General features: G+C 35.3%; 3 protein-coding genes across 3 annotated transcripts in view; 1 reads left to right on the forward strand and 2 right to left on the reverse strand.

Moving 5' to 3' along the window:
* Positions 1–52: 52 nt before the first annotated feature.
* Positions 53–1,980, reverse strand: LOC108909649 (coiled-coil domain-containing protein 130 homolog). Its single transcript, XM_018714077.2, has 3 exons — positions 1,512–1,980; positions 1,193–1,453; positions 53–1,113 (listed from the first exon to the last, which is right to left on the reverse strand). The coding sequence occupies exons 1-3, from the start codon at positions 1,821–1,823 to the stop codon at positions 727–729; spliced, it is 960 nt and encodes a 319-aa protein (XP_018569593.1). The 5' UTR covers positions 1,824–1,980; the 3' UTR covers positions 53–726.
* A 272-nt stretch (positions 1,981–2,252) lies between these two features.
* Positions 2,253–4,550, forward strand: LOC108907829 (transmembrane protein 39A). Its single transcript, XM_018711684.1, has 6 exons — positions 2,253–2,720; positions 2,775–2,914; positions 2,981–3,079; positions 3,134–3,365; positions 3,425–3,733; positions 4,210–4,550. Exons 1-6 carry the CDS (start codon positions 2,409–2,411, stop codon positions 4,444–4,446), a joined length of 1,329 nt encoding a protein of 442 aa, XP_018567200.1. The 5' UTR covers positions 2,253–2,408; the 3' UTR covers positions 4,447–4,550.
* A 132-nt stretch (positions 4,551–4,682) lies between these two features.
* Positions 4,683–18,561, reverse strand: part of LOC108909494 (vacuolar protein sorting-associated protein 13C-like) — a 33,440-nt gene continuing 19,561 nt past the window's right edge. Inside the window, exons 16-33 of the mRNA XM_018713889.1 lie at positions 18,399–18,526; positions 17,700–18,214; positions 16,082–17,400; positions 15,239–15,668; positions 14,864–15,152; positions 14,590–14,792; positions 13,911–14,457; positions 13,207–13,502; positions 12,938–13,118; positions 12,611–12,885; positions 11,599–12,494; positions 8,939–9,119; positions 8,726–8,885; positions 8,282–8,552; positions 8,006–8,196; positions 7,809–7,951; positions 4,989–5,115; positions 4,683–4,860 (exon numbers count right to left, since the gene is read on the reverse strand). Coding sequence (XP_018569405.1) covers positions 4,726–4,860; positions 4,989–5,115; positions 7,809–7,951; positions 8,006–8,196; positions 8,282–8,552; positions 8,726–8,885; positions 8,939–9,119; positions 11,599–12,494; positions 12,611–12,885; positions 12,938–13,118; positions 13,207–13,502; positions 13,911–14,457; positions 14,590–14,792; positions 14,864–15,152; positions 15,239–15,668; positions 16,082–17,400; positions 17,700–18,214; positions 18,399–18,526 — 6,287 coding nt within the window. The 3' untranslated portion in view covers positions 4,683–4,725. The remainder of the gene's footprint in view (positions 4,861–4,988; positions 5,116–7,808; positions 7,952–8,005; positions 8,197–8,281; positions 8,553–8,725; positions 8,886–8,938; positions 9,120–11,598; positions 12,495–12,610; positions 12,886–12,937; positions 13,119–13,206; positions 13,503–13,910; positions 14,458–14,589; positions 14,793–14,863; positions 15,153–15,238; positions 15,669–16,081; positions 17,401–17,699; positions 18,215–18,398; positions 18,527–18,561) is intronic.

The following is an 18,561-nucleotide window of genomic DNA, read 5'->3' on the forward strand; positions in this document are numbered from 1 at the left end:
TTATTTTATGAAAAAAAGTTCATATAAACGCAGGTCCATGTATGCTTCGTTTCCGAGATACAGAGTGCTTAAATTTTTCATTTTTTCTATAAAAAAATTTAAAATAAATGTAATTGCTTATTACCTTTATCGGTTATAACAACCGTAAACAAACGGTCCCATAGAGGTCGTTATAACCGATTTTCACTGTATTTATATTGTAAATTATTATTCATAATGATTAATTTCAAAAGCTTTTATAGCTTTTTGTCGAATAAACTGTTAATTTTTTTCAGAGCGTTTAAAAACATTCAAAAATTCCATTTTACTTAATTATTTCAGTGTAACGTAATTTTCAAATAAAATTTACTCGAAAACAATATTTATACACAACCTCCTCAGTCTAAGACGCCACTGATATAAATTTAAAATTTAGTTTTTAAATATTAATTTCCAAAATAGCCGTTATTTTAATTGTAGAATGCAACGACAAAATATTTCACTTATTATAATTTCTTCCAATAGAAAAAAAACTAAAAAAACAAATTAAACTCGAATCTTTTTTCATTTCTAAGAAACAATAAAATGACATTATTTGTACCATGTTTATGTAACCAATCCCAACCTACAAAACCCATATTTACATCACGTGGGACAGGATACCTGAGGTATATTCCTTAATTTATTTTAGAAACAGGTAAATTTCATAATATACTCACAAACTAGTCAGGTACGTAAAAAAACAAATCAGTCGGATTCACTACTCGTGCCGTAATCTCCTACCAAAGAAACGCTCAACTTAGGCTTTTTCTCACTCGCATTCGAACTAATATCTGTAGAATTTCTTTTATGGACAATTCCCAAGTCCGATTTGGACTTGCTTAATATTCGAACGGCTTTTTCTTCTTTACTCCTTGAAAAATTACAGGTAGGTAGAGATGACTGTGAAATTATTTTATTCCTAACGGATTCTGTGTTTTCTAAAATACTCTTTGAAGGTTTTAGCTTCATACTAAGCAAAGAAGCCATTTTCTTATCTTCCTCCCTTTCTGCCAATAACGGAATAGCCAAACTCGATTTTTTTAAAAGTTTGTTATCACGAGCAACTGTATCTTTTAATTCGTTATTCCTTTTCTGTAAAAAAAGACATCGTTATCAATAGAACATTATGTATGCTTAACAAAATTTTGGAAAAAAACTGTTCCATACTTACTCTGAATTCCGCCCTCAATTTTTGATTCGCAGTGTAAGAATCCGCCCAAAGGTCTTCATTTCGATTAAACAGTTGCGCAAGCCTTGGTTTCGAACTATCGGCTAAGTTTTTATCCTCACTACCATGTTCAAGTTTATACATGGAATCGTCAAATAGTCTTTTCTGGGTTTCCTTGGTTTCAGGTACAATCTGTTCATTTTGAGTCGGGTCCCATCTATTTTCCTGTCTCCTTGCACCCGACTGTATAACGTAATCCAAATTCTAAACAAATTAATGATTATAACTCGTTGCTAAAATATATATACATGTTTGTACTTACTGCTGGATCAGCACGAATAACAAAGTGATTGTCGCAAAGATGGCATTTCATCTTAAATTCATAAATCGGAGTAGTATAGTACATTCCAACTTTAGTTTTCTCTGCATTGTACCTGACACCCATACCGATATGATTTTTACACCCTTCGCACCAAATATTGTAGGGCATTTCAAAGCGGATGATGATTATGCCCTTATCTATTTTCCGGGCTCTTTCTCTCAAGGCATGGGTGCCCAGAAACTTATTCAACCCCCCAACTTTTGGGTCATAATCAGGGGGGTAATATTTATTTACACCTTTTCTTTCCCCCATCTTTGCTGATTATATTTCACAATATATTTGTAGAAGTAGGCACTATATAGATAAGTGATATGGATTTAAGAATTTTTATGGAACAGTGAAGTAAACTAACGCCGCTTAATTGTTACTTGTAATTTGTAGCAACTAGCAACACAAAACGGCTGTCACTTATTTTGTCACCCTTCTTATGTTTGTTTACTGTTTACTTTTTGGAAGGGGGAAAATAACCACAAATTAAAACAGAAAATGGGTACCTATATAGGTATATAAACTCAAGAGTGTTTAAAATATCCTTGGTTTGGTATTAACTTTAATAAAAAAATTGGTTCAATAATGGCCAATTTAATTTTATATAGTACATAAACGTATATATTTTTCTGCAGAAATACAAAAATATATTTTGGATAGAGGCCGATAGCTTGAAAAAGAAGAAGTGGAAGAAGTCAGTTTATTTTGGAATTTGATGTTTTGTTTATTAAATTGTGAGGTTATAAAAGCAGCGAAACTTGAACTTTTCTTTGTAAATTTGTAACAAATTTATAATGCCATAAAAAAATATTAATTTTGACATTATAAAATTGATTACTTTAGTTTAGAATGCCTAGTGGTACCAGAAGAATAGCGCGCACAGTGCGTACGAACACTATTACACCTCCTGTAATCTCTAATTTTGCAAATGAACCTTGTGGCCAAAGATATGCCCCTCTTGGAGCTGCTGTTCCGACTCTCCCAGCCTTAGAGCAGCCAGCAGCTCCTAAACATTTTCCGTTTCCAAGCACTCCAGTTGACGATGATTTCTTTTTCGAATTTCTTATGTGCTTTTTCACGGTTATATCGGCTGGACTGCAGTATCTCCACTTATACCGGTCTGTTTGGTGGCTTCCACATTCATACACCAACCATGCTCTGGTAAGTATGGTTGTTAATCTATTAACGATTATAGCTTAAAGTTGTTTGTTTTAGAACTTTTATTTAATTGACAAATACTTAGTTATATTCGTTGTCATTGTATTATCTCGGAGACTGATTTACATGCTTGGCTGCAAATTGTTAAGCAGGTTTATTTCAAGTAAAGGACAAGAGACTGGGCAGTTTTACTTAATGTAAGTCCACCAATGCAAGATTGCTTATTTATTTTGGCAACTCTGTAACTGACGTTTAATTTCTAGGTCATTTTTCTTTGGCAGTATATGTGTGACCCTTTCAATATGTGCGTATTTCGTTATGCAGAACCATCCAGTTGTGAACATACTGTACTTGTGTTACCCGTAAGTATAAAATTGTCACGAACGGATATATCGAACTCAACAACAAATTTTCAGCGTCTTCATTTACATAATTCTTTTTGGCTTCAACGTATGTCCATTTTTCGAACTAGTGAATTGCACTACACGGGCACCGCCTCCGCTTCATGCTTGTAGTTGTAATGCTAACGATATCAGGAGGGAAGTGGAGAACCTTAAAACAAACTTTAATAACCGAATGAAGCAGATCCTGTTCAGTGCCATTTTAAACGCCTACTACGCTGGATTCATTCCTTGCTGTTTTGCACAGGTACGACTATTTACATTATCGGAATAATTTTTTTTATAGACCCCCTTTTTTCTTTTTAGTCTGCCCTTCACTATGACACGTTTTGGGCGACTCAGCACGTGATGTTTATTTTTATAAGTGGATTTGTGTCACTGACCATCCACATTCTCTCCCTGCGTTACTGTGATATACTGCACCGATCAGCCTTGCATTTGGGAACTTGGGAGAAACTAGAAACGGGACGGACCATGTTGCTCGTGAATAATACTTGGAAGGACGATGTTTTATGGCCGTACGGCGCGCTTGTTAGGTACGGAAGGGACATTTGGAGAGCCCAAGGCGATTGCAACAGCAGCGAGCCTGGAAATGTGGGTCTGAAACGGTTCTATGTAAGTATGTAGTATATAAATAGTTTTTAAATCCATCGTATTCAACACTTTTTGAGGATCAACAAAATGTTACTGATTACTGTTTAAAATCATTTTCAGGGTGATACATTTTTAACAGAGCCTTTTTTTACTGTAATTCCTCCAATTTGTTTTTGTAATGACAGTTTTCTTTGAGAAAAAGACATTTCCGTTTTATCGTATTAAACAAAAATAACGCTATATAAAAATTAATGTGTTGTTTTCTTGTGGGCCAATTTAGATACTTTTGAAGGGTTTCTTGTGTTTCCCGAGGAGATAGACAAAAACTTGCTAGGCTGTCACGAGCTTGATTCTCTTCAAAAGAGCATTTTTATTCTCTGATCGATTTTTATTGTGTCAAACATCTTTGTTTGTGAAGACTTAAATACGAGAAACCAGCCAATAATCTCGAAACTGGCCCGCTCGGTGTATAAATTAGTCACCAAACCTGTTTTCAGTATATTTTCAAGAATCCGACAGATCCGCTTAGTCTCATCCTTCTTCTTCACGTGTTCATGGTCTTGTACCAGCTAGTCCTGTTGGTACGCAGTACTCTTTGGCATAATATAGTGTCGTTGACTTTCATTTTATTTTTTAACTATTACGTACTTTACAAATTGTTCAGAGATTATCTGGTAAGTAGCAAATTGTACATGGAAGAACGAGAAATGCACAAAAAAATTAACATGCGATGAAACGATTCTTGTACCACCGTAATTGAATTGTGATACGTTTTAAGGGTACGATTATTACTCTAATGACTATTTTGCTTTGTAGAAACGTATTTATTAATAAATAAATGTAATAAACGTCGTCTTTAATTTATATTCCTTTTAGAATTGAGAAATTCTTTTGTATACTTATCCCATTAATTTGACGGTTAAACTTTGCTGTAAAGGAAATTAAATGTAATAACTGTAGAGGTTTTATTTGCACAAATATGATACATTAATTACAAGGAACAAAAATATATATTAATTATCTGTAAGCGCCCAGGACTTGTCTTCCATACTAAGGATAATAGCCTGCTCGATTTTTTCGTGAAGCCAGATGAGCATCTCCTTCTGACCGGTGATTTTTATCTGTTGCACATGACCCGAAGCCTCATTCTGTAAAAAGATCAGAGGTTCAGACGATGCAAACAGAATCTGTAATTTTTTTTATGTGTAAGGTATACCAGGGACGAAATTTATAATCTTGGACGAGATACGGCTATTCGAAAGAGATAGTTACATACCTGTCTCATGTTCAATATTAGATCCACACAATTGATCTTTGGCATTGATATAATATCGTCCAAATCTACCACCCATTCTACTTCCCAGGGACCCCAGAGTCTGAATTTGTTAATCCTAATGACATGCCTGAAAATTGTAGGTAGGTTTGAGGTATCTAGAAATCACGTAATTGTAGTGATTTCTACATTACAGTCATGTTATGTTAAAATCTAGATCAAGACGCTAAATTCTTTTCTGCAGTTGAAATAATTAAAACAGAAGTTAGATTGTTAGTTACTCTGGATTTTAAGTCGTTTCTATGCAAAGAAAATCAATCTATATAATTATGTACAGGTCGATTCAAAATTCAGTACAAATAATTTAGAGGCGTATTTTTCAGGTCAAAATAAGACAAGCAGCATCAAAAGCAATGACATATTTAAATTTACCATCTTAAAACACCCCCGTACCCCAAGTTTTCAATATTCAAATCTGTTTGAAAATTATTCCTAAAAAATTGAAGAAAATAAAAAACTGACACGCTGTATATCGAAAACTAATTTGTGGACGTTTATAGGAAAATAATTCTCACTTTGACCTCAAAAATACGTCACTAAATTATTTGTACTGAATTTTGAATCACCCTACATATTATACGCGGGAGCGCAAATGGCTTCATTTGTCGTGCGGACTCCCAACTGTGCCATGCGCCATGGCTACAGTAGGAAGCGGCCTGTTATATTGCAGGTATTTGGTTGCACGACTGCCACCCACAGAGGGCGTAACACAAAGTTTGAGTTGTCAGTGTTACGAGAAACAACTACTCCGAGAGCTATATGCTCCTACCGGCTTTGAATTATACTATTTGTCGGTTGTCGCACCTGTGACACACTGATGTGGACTAATAAGTCCGAAACCGGTCTGTGCCTGGTGGGTAGACTGAACAAACGATCCTAGCTGTTGCGAGTATAATTCAAGGCCAGTAAGAGCATATAACTCTCGTAGTAGTTGTTTCTCGTAACACTGACAACTCAAACCCTATATATTATACATATAAACAATTAATCTGTGTTATATTATAGAACCTATTATTTATTCATCTCATATTATCTTGATATATGTATAATATTGGTTTTACAGTCAAAGAAATTTATGAATCTTTTAATCTGAATTAATTTTTCTGTGTAATAACCAAAATTGAGAACTCCTTGGACTCATATTTATTTTGTAAAGTATGTTCTTGATTCACAAAAGCTATTGGAATGGCTAGTTTTACAGAAATCTCTATTTATTATCCCATCAGAAATATTTTACTTGTAAATTGGTTCCCGGAAAGAATATATTCAAGTCCAGTCTTTATTAGAGCAATACAGTCTTGCTGTATTCTTGGTAAATAAATTTTATGATGGACGGTAATCGAACTTAGGTCGAAGCTGGTATTTGTACTCTTCAACCTATTAATGTACTTCACCATTTCTTTCCTCAAATGAGTGTGATAATTTTAGTTTATATTAGAGGTGTATTAAGGGGGCAAAACCACATTAGGAAGTTCAAGAAATCAGTTTTTTTTATTATATAAATTGTTAATATAACTATTCAAGAAGAATACACCAAAATTTCAAAACGAAATTCCTATTCTTTCCGATTTTATGAGCCTCAAACCGAACGCCTATCGGGTGAGCATTCGGGCGCATAAGAGGTAGGGCGGAGCGCTTGTTCAGGCAGTCTAGTCACTTATTAAGAGGGCTCTATAGCAAATAGGCAACTAGCAATACATTTTTATAGATTTTATTACACAGTTTGTCTAAATATGAATCAATGCATAAATAACATACTTTCCTCCATTCTAACTCAGATTTTCTATAAAATTGAGTTAGTTTGAAACTCATACTACTTTTTGCTGTGAAGAAATTTGTAATTTGCCACTTTTGAACAAGTGGCATCGAAATTACAAATTTCTTTACAAAAAAAAGTTATTTAAGTTTCAAACTAACTCTATTTTATAGAAAATCTGCGTTAAAATGGGGGAATGTCTGTTATTTGTGCGTTAATTCATATTTAGACAAACTGTGTAATAAAATCTATAAAAATGTATTGCTGGTTGCATATTTGCTATAGAGTCCTAAACAAGGAAGGAACAGATGCAAGTCCAGAAGAATGCCTTTGAGGAAGAAGAAGGACTGTTATATGGTGCTGAAATCGCTGATTGGTCGGAAATCACTCTATATTAATGGTAACTTTCTCAAATTTCTAGTTTTCAAAAAAATTCAAATACGTTTTTCTCGAAAGAACACTTTTTGGATTCACGGAAACTCTAGCTCAAAAAGTTATGAAAATTGAAAGTATGATGAAATTACAAAGAACATGAACCAACAATTGGGATGATATAATTTTAAGGGTGTTTTCTATCCAAAATGGTGAAAATCGAAACATTTTTTTCAAACACGTGTCAAAACATTGATTTTTAGAATTTTTACCCGCAATTAGGTTCATATTCGTAGAAAATATGTTAGAATGCAGAAAAACAACCATTTTGCTTTTAGATCAAAATTGCTACCTCCAAATTTCCCGTGAACAACTAACTCGGACGACGGCCTTCGGTGAACAACAAACAAACCATAACTACAGCATTTTCAACACAAATGACTTGAAAAATATGTAAATTTAGTTCAAAATTTTTGTAAAATAACGTCAAAGTCTGATCAAATTCTAGTCAATTTGTCCCACTCAAAAAAATTCATGAGAAACGCCTGAAAATCAGTTCCCTAATGTGGTTCCCCCCTTAAGCTACTTAAATTAATGTATTTAATATTATCCGTATTGACTATCAGTTTACTTACTCCAGAGATACAATTATAATAGATTTTCCTATTTTGTCGATAGCCGCGTGTGCCCAATACGTATCGTTAATAAATCTCGAATTCGCTATGGTTTCTAATAAGTGATGCCCCATGGACTCGTGTACAGAAATTGGTCTAAGACCCTGAAACAGGAAATAGAATCAGTCCGTTCCTAACCACCTTTCATTGTTACTCACTAGATATTTGTTACTATATCTCGTAAGCCTTTGATGGATCTTGATCGGTTCCCCCAATATAGACGCCCTTCTTAACGCCTCTCTCGCTACTTCTACACTGTCCGACTTTTCGTCGGGGTGTCGCGTGATCAGTGACAACAGCGCTTTGCCGGTTGTGCGGAAAAACATCTCGCCGTCGCAATTTATACCTGCTAAAGTAAAATAAGTGATTACATTTTTTTTAATCTTAGGACAATTCCGCAAAAGAATACAGTATGAGATGTATTTGCTGCTTACCATTTTGATTCTTAACAATAAGTTGGCTTAAGGCATTCGGTACCCCTGTAGTGAAGTTTCTACTAGAAATTGTTATTGTCTTTGGAACTATTTCGGATTTGTGGTAGGAGCCGTGGCGTCTTATCCTCTGTATATTTTCAATGTTTTGATTCGTGAATATGTCAACGACGCAAGCTTCGACCGCTGCCGGGGACATGTTGATGTGACCCAGTAGACATCTCGACCCGTACAGGAGGATGCTCGCCATTTTTTCAGACTCAAACTGCCCCACCTAAAATTTTATAAGCATTCGATATTAGGTTATCGATTTTTGTTCTTTTTTTGAGCACTGGAAAAAGAAATCATGAAAACTCCTATGTCTTTGTGCGTCAAACAGTCCACGGTTAAATAGTGTTCAATTATTATTTGAAATTCACAATTTTTTTTAAATTTCTTATTTCTTACCTCAATCGCTGGCTGAATAGCAAAGGTATTGACCAAAACTTGCAGCCCTAAAACGTGTGAATAATATTGCTGTAAAAACTGCGAAGCTATTTGGTCTAATAAAATAGATGTGGAGTTAAATAGATCCTCGTTCAGGTCTAGGTGCTCTATTGATGAAATTCTGAAAGAAATACATCCTTTAGATCAACCCAACGATTAAAAGTAAATTTTTACTTATGGTGCACTCCTTCTAAAGGCATGTATGGGGACATGTTGAAAGGGAACAGATAATCCAAGAATTTACTCATCTGTAACCTGTTACCACCTATACTCATTTGAATTTTGTTTGATATATTCAACTGGACACCGAAGCTGGTCAAGGTTAAATATTCTATCACAGTTCTTGGTAAATACTCTGAAACCTAAAATGAGATATTTGTAGTAGACCGATCGAAATAACTTGTTTAGAGGAGAAAAAAAAAAGGAAATTGTTACTTGGACTTTTATAAGTGGAAATGGTAAAGGGGCTTATAAAAAAATAAATGCGTGAGCAGGGGCGGCGGAGGGTTGATTTGGGAGGGTTGAAAAGTTATGAAAAATTGTATCATTGGGATTTCTCGCTAACGTCAAACAAAAAAGTATCCAATATAAAAGTTGTAGATCATGCAAAAATCTACAACTTTTGTAGAGGTCACTTTTTAACATAACCTCAAAATTTCCGAGAAAATGCGAAAAACATGTTTTTTTCTGATTTTTCATTTTTTATTTCTCATTTCCGCAAAAATAATTTAATTTTAACGAAACTTGGTGACAGTATACCTTTCTGTGTCTTAAATAACCACAAATTTTTTTAGATAAAAAAAATCTAGAAGTTTCCGAGATATTCATTTTTTCCGGTCTGAAAAACTTTTTTTTCAAAGAAAAATTTTACTTAGAAAAATCATCGTACAGAGTTCTGTCGGTGATAATTTTTTTTCGTTTTGACATACTTTTTGGTGAAACAAAAAAATCTATAATCACAGCTCAAAAACATGCTCAAAAATGCAAAAAAAAAATAAAAAATGACCTGGAACAATTAATTTTTTAGTAATTGTTGATAATTAGTTTAAATAAAAAAAATTCAAAAATTGATTACACCATTCAATTCTACGGAAAAAAATACAAAAAAAACTGTCTCATTGTTTGACCCAAAACTTTATTTTTGTACAATATTGCTACAAACATAAGTCGAATAGTGAATAAATAAAATAAATAATATTTTTTTTCTGTAGGATCAATTATTGTACTTATTTTTTTTTAATTTTTATAGTAGATATCCGGAAAAACCTGAAATTTTGCAAAATTGCATAATTTTTTTTCTGGCTTTATTTGAAAACGAATTTTAAAATAAATTACATATTTACAATGCCACTTTTTTCGCTCTACATCGGCGTCAACATTTTTGCAATCCGACGTTTCATCTTTTTTTTCTGAATACGGCTCTGGAACGCTTTCAAAATATCTATTGGATGAAGACATAACAGTATAAAAGTCAATACCGCACAAAATATCCAACAATTTTTTTTTACTACTATTAGCAATACTAATTAGAAATAATAAAATATTTCATAAATTCGTATTATTTTCTTATTAGGTACAACTTTTTAAATTATTGATTAAAAAAACTGTTGGATATTTTGTGCTGTATTGACTTTTATACTGTTATGACTTCCTCCAATAGATATTTTGAAAGCGTTCAGAGCTGTACTCAGGAAAAATTTTAAATGATAGCTAAAAACCTTTACAATATACATATATATTACAATAGTAATATCATCTAATTCAGAATTAAAAATGACTAGATTTTGTCATAAAAATAGCAGCGACATAATTAAAAAAATTAATCTGACGATGGCCCTTCGAAGACGAAACGTCAGATTGCAAAAATGTTGACGCCATTGGATAGAGCGAAAAAAGTGGCAATGTAAATATGCAATTTATTTTAAAATTCGTTTTCAAGTAAAGCCAGAAAGAAATTAAACGATTTTGCAAAATTTTGGGTTTTCGGATTTCGTGTTTTGCAGTTAATACTTTGTATTGCTGAAATCTCAAATGATGTTTAGAGCAATACTATACAAAAATAAAGTTTTGGGTCAAACAATGATATATTTTTTATTTTTTTTTTTTGTAGAATCGAATGGTTTAATCAGTTTTTGAATGTTTTTTAATTTAAACAAATTATCAACAATTACCGAAAAATTCATTGCTGCATCATTTTTTAATTTTTGTTGCATTTTTGAGCATGTCTGAACTGTGATTACAAATTTTTTTATTTCACCAAAAAGCGTATGTGAAAACAAAAAAGTGATTACCGGCAGAACTCTGTACGAATTTTTCTTTCAGGTCGAAAAAAATGAATATCTCAGGAACTTATTGATTTCTTTATCTAAAAAAATTTGTAGTAATTGAATACACAGAAAGGTATACTTTCACCAAGTTTCGTTAAAATTAAATTATTTTTGCGGAAATGAGAAATAAAAAACGAAAAATAAAAAAAAAACCTTTTTCGCATTTTTCTCGGAAATTTTGAGGTTATGTTAAAAAGTGACCTCTACAAATGTTGTAGATTTTTGCATGATTTACAACTTTTGTATTGGATACTTTTTTGTTTGATGTCAACTTTCGCCAGAAATCCCAATGATACAATTTTTCATAACTTTTCAACCCCCCAATCAACCCTCCACCGCCTCTGGTCACGCATTTATTTTTTTTTAGGTTTATTATAAGCCCTCTTAGCATTTCCACTTATAAAAGTCTAGATAACAACTTTTTTTTCTTCAAGTGTAATTTGATTGGACTAAGCCGATAAAAAATTTCGCTGTTTTGACAAATATGTGTTAAAAATGATTTTTCACTTACAGTTGATTTTGCCGTGACGGATTTGTGTATGGACGTAATGTCGGTGACAAAACAATTGGCCGGAGTCTCACAAAACTTCTTATTCCTAGCCACCAGCTGGCAAAGTTTTACGAACAAATCGTTTTCTATGTTCAAATACAGATTGCCCAACCTGAATTTGATATACCTGTAGATGTCGGCGTCTTTGGAGCATATCTTGGACATCACGACCTCAGCGAAAGGGGTGACTTCTTTAATATTTTGCGACGGTAAAGGATGGAACACTATGTTATTCGTATGCTTGTTGTCTATCTGCAGTGACTGTATCCTTAGATTGTAATACTGGTGGTTCACGGACTTTCTGAAATGGACGTAAACGGCAGGATGGTAAGTCCTCCGTAACTCCGCGAAGAACGGCTTTAACATAAACATCTTTTCGAAGTCTATGTGAACGTATTCCTTCAGTTGGCACTTTTTGTAGTGCAATCTATACTTGTCCTCTATCCATGAGGCTAGCTCTAACGTGAGCGTCTTCCATTTCTGACCAACGTTTACTTCCCAAATCGCCGGGGTGTCGCTTAGAGACATGTAAACATGTTCTTTGGTATCGTTTTCCGAAGTGAATATAGACAGCCCTATGCCGGATAAGGCCACAAGGCATTCGATATGGCAGCGCTCCTGGAAAGTGTTTTTCAGAACGTTATTGTAAATCCTAAGCTCTTGCGTGAGGAGTAGGGTTCTCTGCAAGCCATCTCGGTAGCAAAGCCAGTAGATTACGATTTTGTCTTTGTGGACCTTTTTGTTCAAATTCGGCTGGAGGCTGTCGGAACTGTCAGAGTCGTCGCTGCTGGAGGATTCCACAATGCTCGTTGTCGGAGTTACACTGTGGATTCGTATCTTTTTCTCGCCATATCTGGATCAATTAAAAAATTGGACTAAAATTAGAATAAAAGAAAAAGTCTCCCATAAGCAAGCCTTAAATATGAGCGTATGAAAAATCTATTTTCTAATAACAATGTTCAAACTTACCCGTCTTTAGTGATATCAACAGAGAAGCCAGAGCCCTTATTGTTGTAAACGTTCCATACTAGTTGCCTTGGCCTAGACGGATCGTCCCAAGTATACAACAACGAATTGTACGGACTGAGCAACGTCACCGGACTTAGATCTTGTTGCTGGATTTTCAAAAACAGATCGGCACAATAATTCTTCACCAGTACCGGCGTGTCGCCGGGTCTATACTCGTTGAAAGAGATTCTAAACGATTCCTTGATTCCCCCCGTAACTTCTACAGTGATTGCTCCCTAGAACCACAACTTTATTTATTTGTAAACGCGTATATATATGCATATTTACCCCTTTATCCATTCTTAGAACGGTCCTATGGTGGTTCGATATGAAAAATGCTTGTGAGATTAGCTTGCTGTCTCGGTACTTCACGTACATTTGCATGGATGACGTTTCGGGCCAAAATATCATGGTTTGGTAAGGCGCGATGTCTACCCACAGGTCTGTCTTTTCGTTGTGCTCCATAAACCTAAGAAATAATGTTGGATGTGAGTTTTGAAGTATTTTTTCATATTCAGCAAAAATTTAATACTTTTACGGGTATTATTCTATTTTACCTTAAAGGCTTGTCAGTGTTGTTGGTTACCAAGAAACTAGGTAGAAGCGTAACGATTTTAGTAAGCCTGGGACACATGTTGGACAGCTGAGTATGTAAGAAAAATAAATATTTCTTTTTCCTCTCGTTGTCCTTGCAAACTACCAGACCTGTCGTACCAGCACATTCCAAACCGAAATCATTGGACCAGTTCGACTCATAAACTCGAATGTTGAGGGTCTGTTTGCCGTGCCTCTTGTAGGTAAAGAGTAGGATGTCTTCATTGACGCTGTCGTAGAGTAAATTTGAAGCAGGTGCCTGAAAAACAAGTATATTGCTGAGGTAAACACAAGGTGCAGGTGATATGGACAGGAAGACAAGAAATTCATACATATCCTCTTTCACTGTTCTTGTTTAATAGTAAAAAGACCAAAAGTCCTGGAAACAACATTTCTGTCACCTCAGGACATTAGAGACTCCAGCAGACCTAGTACTTGCCTTCATACATAGCGCATGTCTATTTTAAACTCAGCATTAGCAGCATGCACGATAAGTTAAAATACTAAAGTGATACAGAAGACTGCATCACATTTTACATCAACTATCTTGGGTTCTATTAGTTATTAGTTATTTTATGCAAGGATTTTAATTTAGATGAAATAAAAAATATTTTCCACGAAAAAAATCGCGATCAAAAATTTTAAAGATGAAGCACCTCTATCTTACCTTTATTTGTAATGGTAATCCAGTTTTATTGACAATCCAGTACGGGGTGTAGAAGAACAGATTACAGCTGCCCTCTCTGTCGCTCTTAACATTTATAGGCATATTCTTGGTGTCTTCCTTGTTCTCAGAGTTCAATATAACGATTTTCTCGTCCAGGTGTTTGGTTAAATTTAAATTTCCAGACCACGTTACCGAATTGTGCTTCACCCTTATCAGAAGTTTCTGATCCTTCGAGAAATCTAGCGAGTAAACGCTATTCTGTTCCCCAGGTTCCACTTTAATGACTTGTTTGAGACTGACGTTCAATACTTCCACGCTGTAGGGTAGGAAGTTGTGGATTATCAGGGGTGGAAGGAGGTGGACTACGTAATTTGGAATGGTATGCGCCTGTGTGTTGTTTACGTTCAAATTCCTTTTCAGCATCACTCTCAGGGAAAATATCTCCACGTTAGAGTCCGATTTCGGTTTGCAGTGCAGGTCGTACGCCGTTTCCAGCTCGGTGGCTAGGTCTTTCCACCATATTGCCGAGTCGGAAGCGTAGTGGCCTCTAGAAAAATATTTATTTTAATGACAACTGAAATTCTTCGTTTTTATAGCAGAAGAATATCAGTAATAACAAAATAAAAAAATATTGGATCAATTTTTTTTGGATTCGAATAAAAAACTTTTGAATACTTACTCTGCATAAGCCGGTTGGATAAAAAGCTTGCAGTGATATGCTATATACAAAGGCACATTGTACTCTTCGTGTGCTTCTAGCACTGCAATCCTCATGGTGGTTTCAAACGGGTTTGTGATTTCTCCCATGGGTTCCAGATTGAGTTGTTGAAGGATGGATGGTTGGTACAAAACACTTAACGCGAAACATGTCTCGTTTCTTATCTGGAAATTTAAGCATTTACAATTTTGTCGAGGGAATATTGGCACACCCTGTATAGTCTTAATTTATTTACCTGCAATGGAGAGCTGATAACCACCGTCCTCCCTAATTTTCCAATACTGTGCTTTGCTGCTAAATAGTACATTTGCGTTGGATTGACAGATTGCAGTCTTATCAATTTTTCCCAGTTTCTTTTGGAACAATTTGTTTGGATGGGGAGAAAATTCGGGACGAATATCTTCATGAAGTTCTTGTTTATTTTCTCGTAGAGTTGTGAAGTTGTTTCTGCTGGAAACTGTAGGCTTGACAACGTTTCGAAATCGTATGTGACTTCGAAATCGTCTTTTCCTTCATCGGTACAGCTACGAAATAACATTTATTTTGGTTAGTAGGTATATACACTAAACGGATAACCTGAATCGATGAATTACAGTAAATAAGTATTTACCTGTCTCTGTCGTCATAGCTGTCTAGATAATCAGGCACGAAATAGAGCCCCTTGCTTGGGCTGTTAGGAGCAGAGTCCTCGTTTTCGTATTTCTTTATGCATATGAGCCTGTTATCCTCTGGGCTCCCATTCTGCTTCTCGTAGAGCTCCACCCTGGTCAGAGGTCCGATGTCGTTAGTGAGGCTGATCAACTTCTTGTTACTACGAACAGAAATTATCTTGTTTGAGTACTGCGTCAGTAACTCGTTCATCACTTTCAAGACGTTCGGGGTTATCGTGATGTTAAACGTCTCCTTCGCGTCGAACAAAATGTAAAACGACTTGTTGAATATCATATCGTGTTCTTCTTTGGCTTTCTCGCTATCTTCGAGTTCATCGTCGCCATCGCTGGAATGTTCGCAGTCGCTGTCTTCGTTTTCGTTCCAGTCCCCTGCAGAAGAAAATCAGATTAATTAAAATTTATTCGAAACATTTTCTCAAATTCTTTCCGAAATATAAACTTTTCTTCAGAGGGGTAATCGAGGACATGAAAATAAACAATTTTCATCAAGCAATTTATGGTCTAAAATGTCAAATGTTCCAAAAAATTTATCAAGTTATTATGCGAAACTTAGGCGAACCCTGCATCATCTCATTTAATCAACTGATCAATTATTTAAAACGCAATAACTAGGTCAAGTTTAATGTTTGCACAGTGTGATGTGTCTCGCTTGCTCTTTTCGACTATAAATTGAGTTAAACTGTTTTATTTCAAAATGCCTTATTCAAATCAAGAATTAGCGGATATGGTATTAATCACTAATTACTTGTACTTATTAAAATAATAAATATGCATCCTTTTACCTGTAAATAAATCCGATATAGCAGCTGCTAGTTTTTCCATTGTCCCATCCTCGTTTTCCGAATCCGAATCATCCAAGAACGTGGAAAGACTAGTCTTCACTCTCCTGTTATTTCCGTTGTTCATGGAATTTATCGGCTCCAAATACATCATATCCTCCCCGGAATCCTCATCCTCCGTCGTGGTGACAGACCTGCTGGCTTTCTTTCTCTTATTGGCCTCAACTTTAGTCTTATGTTCGGCTGTGTCCAACATCGGTAGCGATTTATCTTGGAATATCTTGATTATAACTTCCCACGGCTTGTATTCTTTTTCATCAATCACTATGGGCTCAATGAGAGGTTCCCAACTCTGGACATTTTCGTTGAAGTAATTCGCTTGGAAGGTAAGTTCGCAGGTGCAATTAAGCAGCGAAGACCAGTCGTACAACGTCAGTTCGATGGTTGACTTTATTAGCAGCACCTGTGTTTGTTCTAATTCAAAAATCACCACGACGTCAAATTTAGGAATCAGTAGTATCTCGTGAATTGCGATCGTGTTATCTGTTTTAGCGTCTTCCATGCTGTCGCATATTTCTATGTATTCGTTCAGCTTTTTCGGTTCCCAGAGGTCTTCGACATCTGAAGATTTTGAATTCTTTCGTTTTTCCTTTTTCAAATTGTCTGCTTCGGGTACTTTAAAATGCTCCACTATGTCATTGAGGATGTCGTTGATGGAATGCACCACCTCGCTGCATAGTTTTATGTAAATCGATGATATGGCCATGGTTATTTTTTCTCCGGATTCCTCCGAAGCACTCTTGCAAAGCTCAACGTCGCACTGTTTCAGTATAATATATGGTTGTTCCGAGTACTCGCCAAGGTCGTAGAAGAGGCTATGTAGACCAGAGAGCGACATCACCAAGTTAAGTCTGTTCGCATGCATGGAATAATCTATGAGAATTTCACTTTTGGTGATGAAATATCTTTTTTTGTTCGAAGTTGTTTCCACCAAAAACATTAACTCAGGCCTGTTGATACGCACGGACAATGTGATGCTTGCAGAGAATAATTTTTGTGACAGATTGTGGCACACCTCAGCTTCGTAACCTGGATTGATTATCCCCACCTCCAAATTTTCTTTAGGAAGGCACTCTATTACGAATAAAGCTAGTTTCTCGCAGAAGGGAATCGATAAGCTTAGGCTTAGTCTACCTATTATTACGTCTGCCGATTTGTCTCCAGTCTTATTTTGGTGGAATGTAACGTCCACTATTGGGGGTTTGTTCACCGTTATGTTGCAGTTGTTGTTTTTGTTGTCGTCGACAGGAGATTGTAGAATGCTAAAAAGAAAGTAATGTTATTTGTTATATTCCTAAAAAATGAGAGAAAAATATAAACAGATGACGGCGACTGTTCATTGCATTATTGGAAAAAAATATAACAAGAAAAATGGAAAAGCAGATAGCCTGCAAAAACGAGATCTACAACAGTTTTTCTAAAATTAGACTCAGCTTTTTGATTCCTTATGTTCCTATTCATAGAGAGAGTGATACTATTAATACAGACTTCTTTTTGACTCTATAAAGACAAATGAACAAGCACATTCCAGTAGAATTAATTCAATTCATTTTTAACTTACATTTTGTCAAAAGCGTTGGCGTCTGGTCCAATTTCTTCTATGGATATCGTATCGATTGACAATTTCCCATCCAAGCTAAAATCATTGTAAACAACAAACGAAGTGTCTATTTCCAATATTTCGAGTTTGCACAAGCCGTGATTTAAATCTCTAATGGGCGAACTTAAAAGTTCTAGAGAATCGAAGAACAGCATGAGCTGCACCTCCTCTATCGTGCACTTGGCGACGACATTCTTCTGCTTTGGCTCACAGAAAAACGCTTCTAGAGTCCTGACAGTCTCGTCAGCTTCTATTAGATCGGTAGGCGATTTTATTTGATTCGGGAATAGGTCTAAGATTTTTCCCTCGCCTATGTTGTCGGTATATATTGACATAATCGTTGCTAAGTCTCTTTGCCCCAAAGTAATTTGGATGCTGTCTATAATGCTGTCGATGTCCCAGGAGTTTTGTGAAGTTTTTGCATTAGTGTACCTTTTGATGTCCATGTTTAGGCTGATCGGTTCAATCAGAGTTTCCTAAGAAAAAAAATATATATATAGCATACTGTAATTATACAGAACGATTGAATAATTTCGGGGATCGATCAGATTTTGTTCTTGAAATGTCAGGAAGTCTAAACTAATGACGTGAACCCAGAAATTGTTCAATTGCTACGGATTTCTACAAACCATTGTCTTTTAACTTGTTGCTGAACCTCACCTGCATTTCTAAAGTTGTCGTCAGCGTTATCACGCCTCTTGTGACCGTCACCCCATTCAGTTTCACTAAAATATTCTCTGTTATCTCGGTGGTGTAGTCTTTAAAGAAGTTTTCCACACGAAGTTCCCCTGTAACAATCTACCATGAAATTTCTTCCGTAAAG

The sequence above is a fragment of the Anoplophora glabripennis genome, unplaced genomic scaffold (assembly GCF_000390285.2).
Source record: "Anoplophora glabripennis isolate ALB-LARVAE unplaced genomic scaffold, Agla_2.0 scaffold1, whole genome shotgun sequence".
In the NCBI taxonomy this organism is placed as follows: Eukaryota; Metazoa; Arthropoda; class Insecta; order Coleoptera; family Cerambycidae; genus Anoplophora; species Anoplophora glabripennis.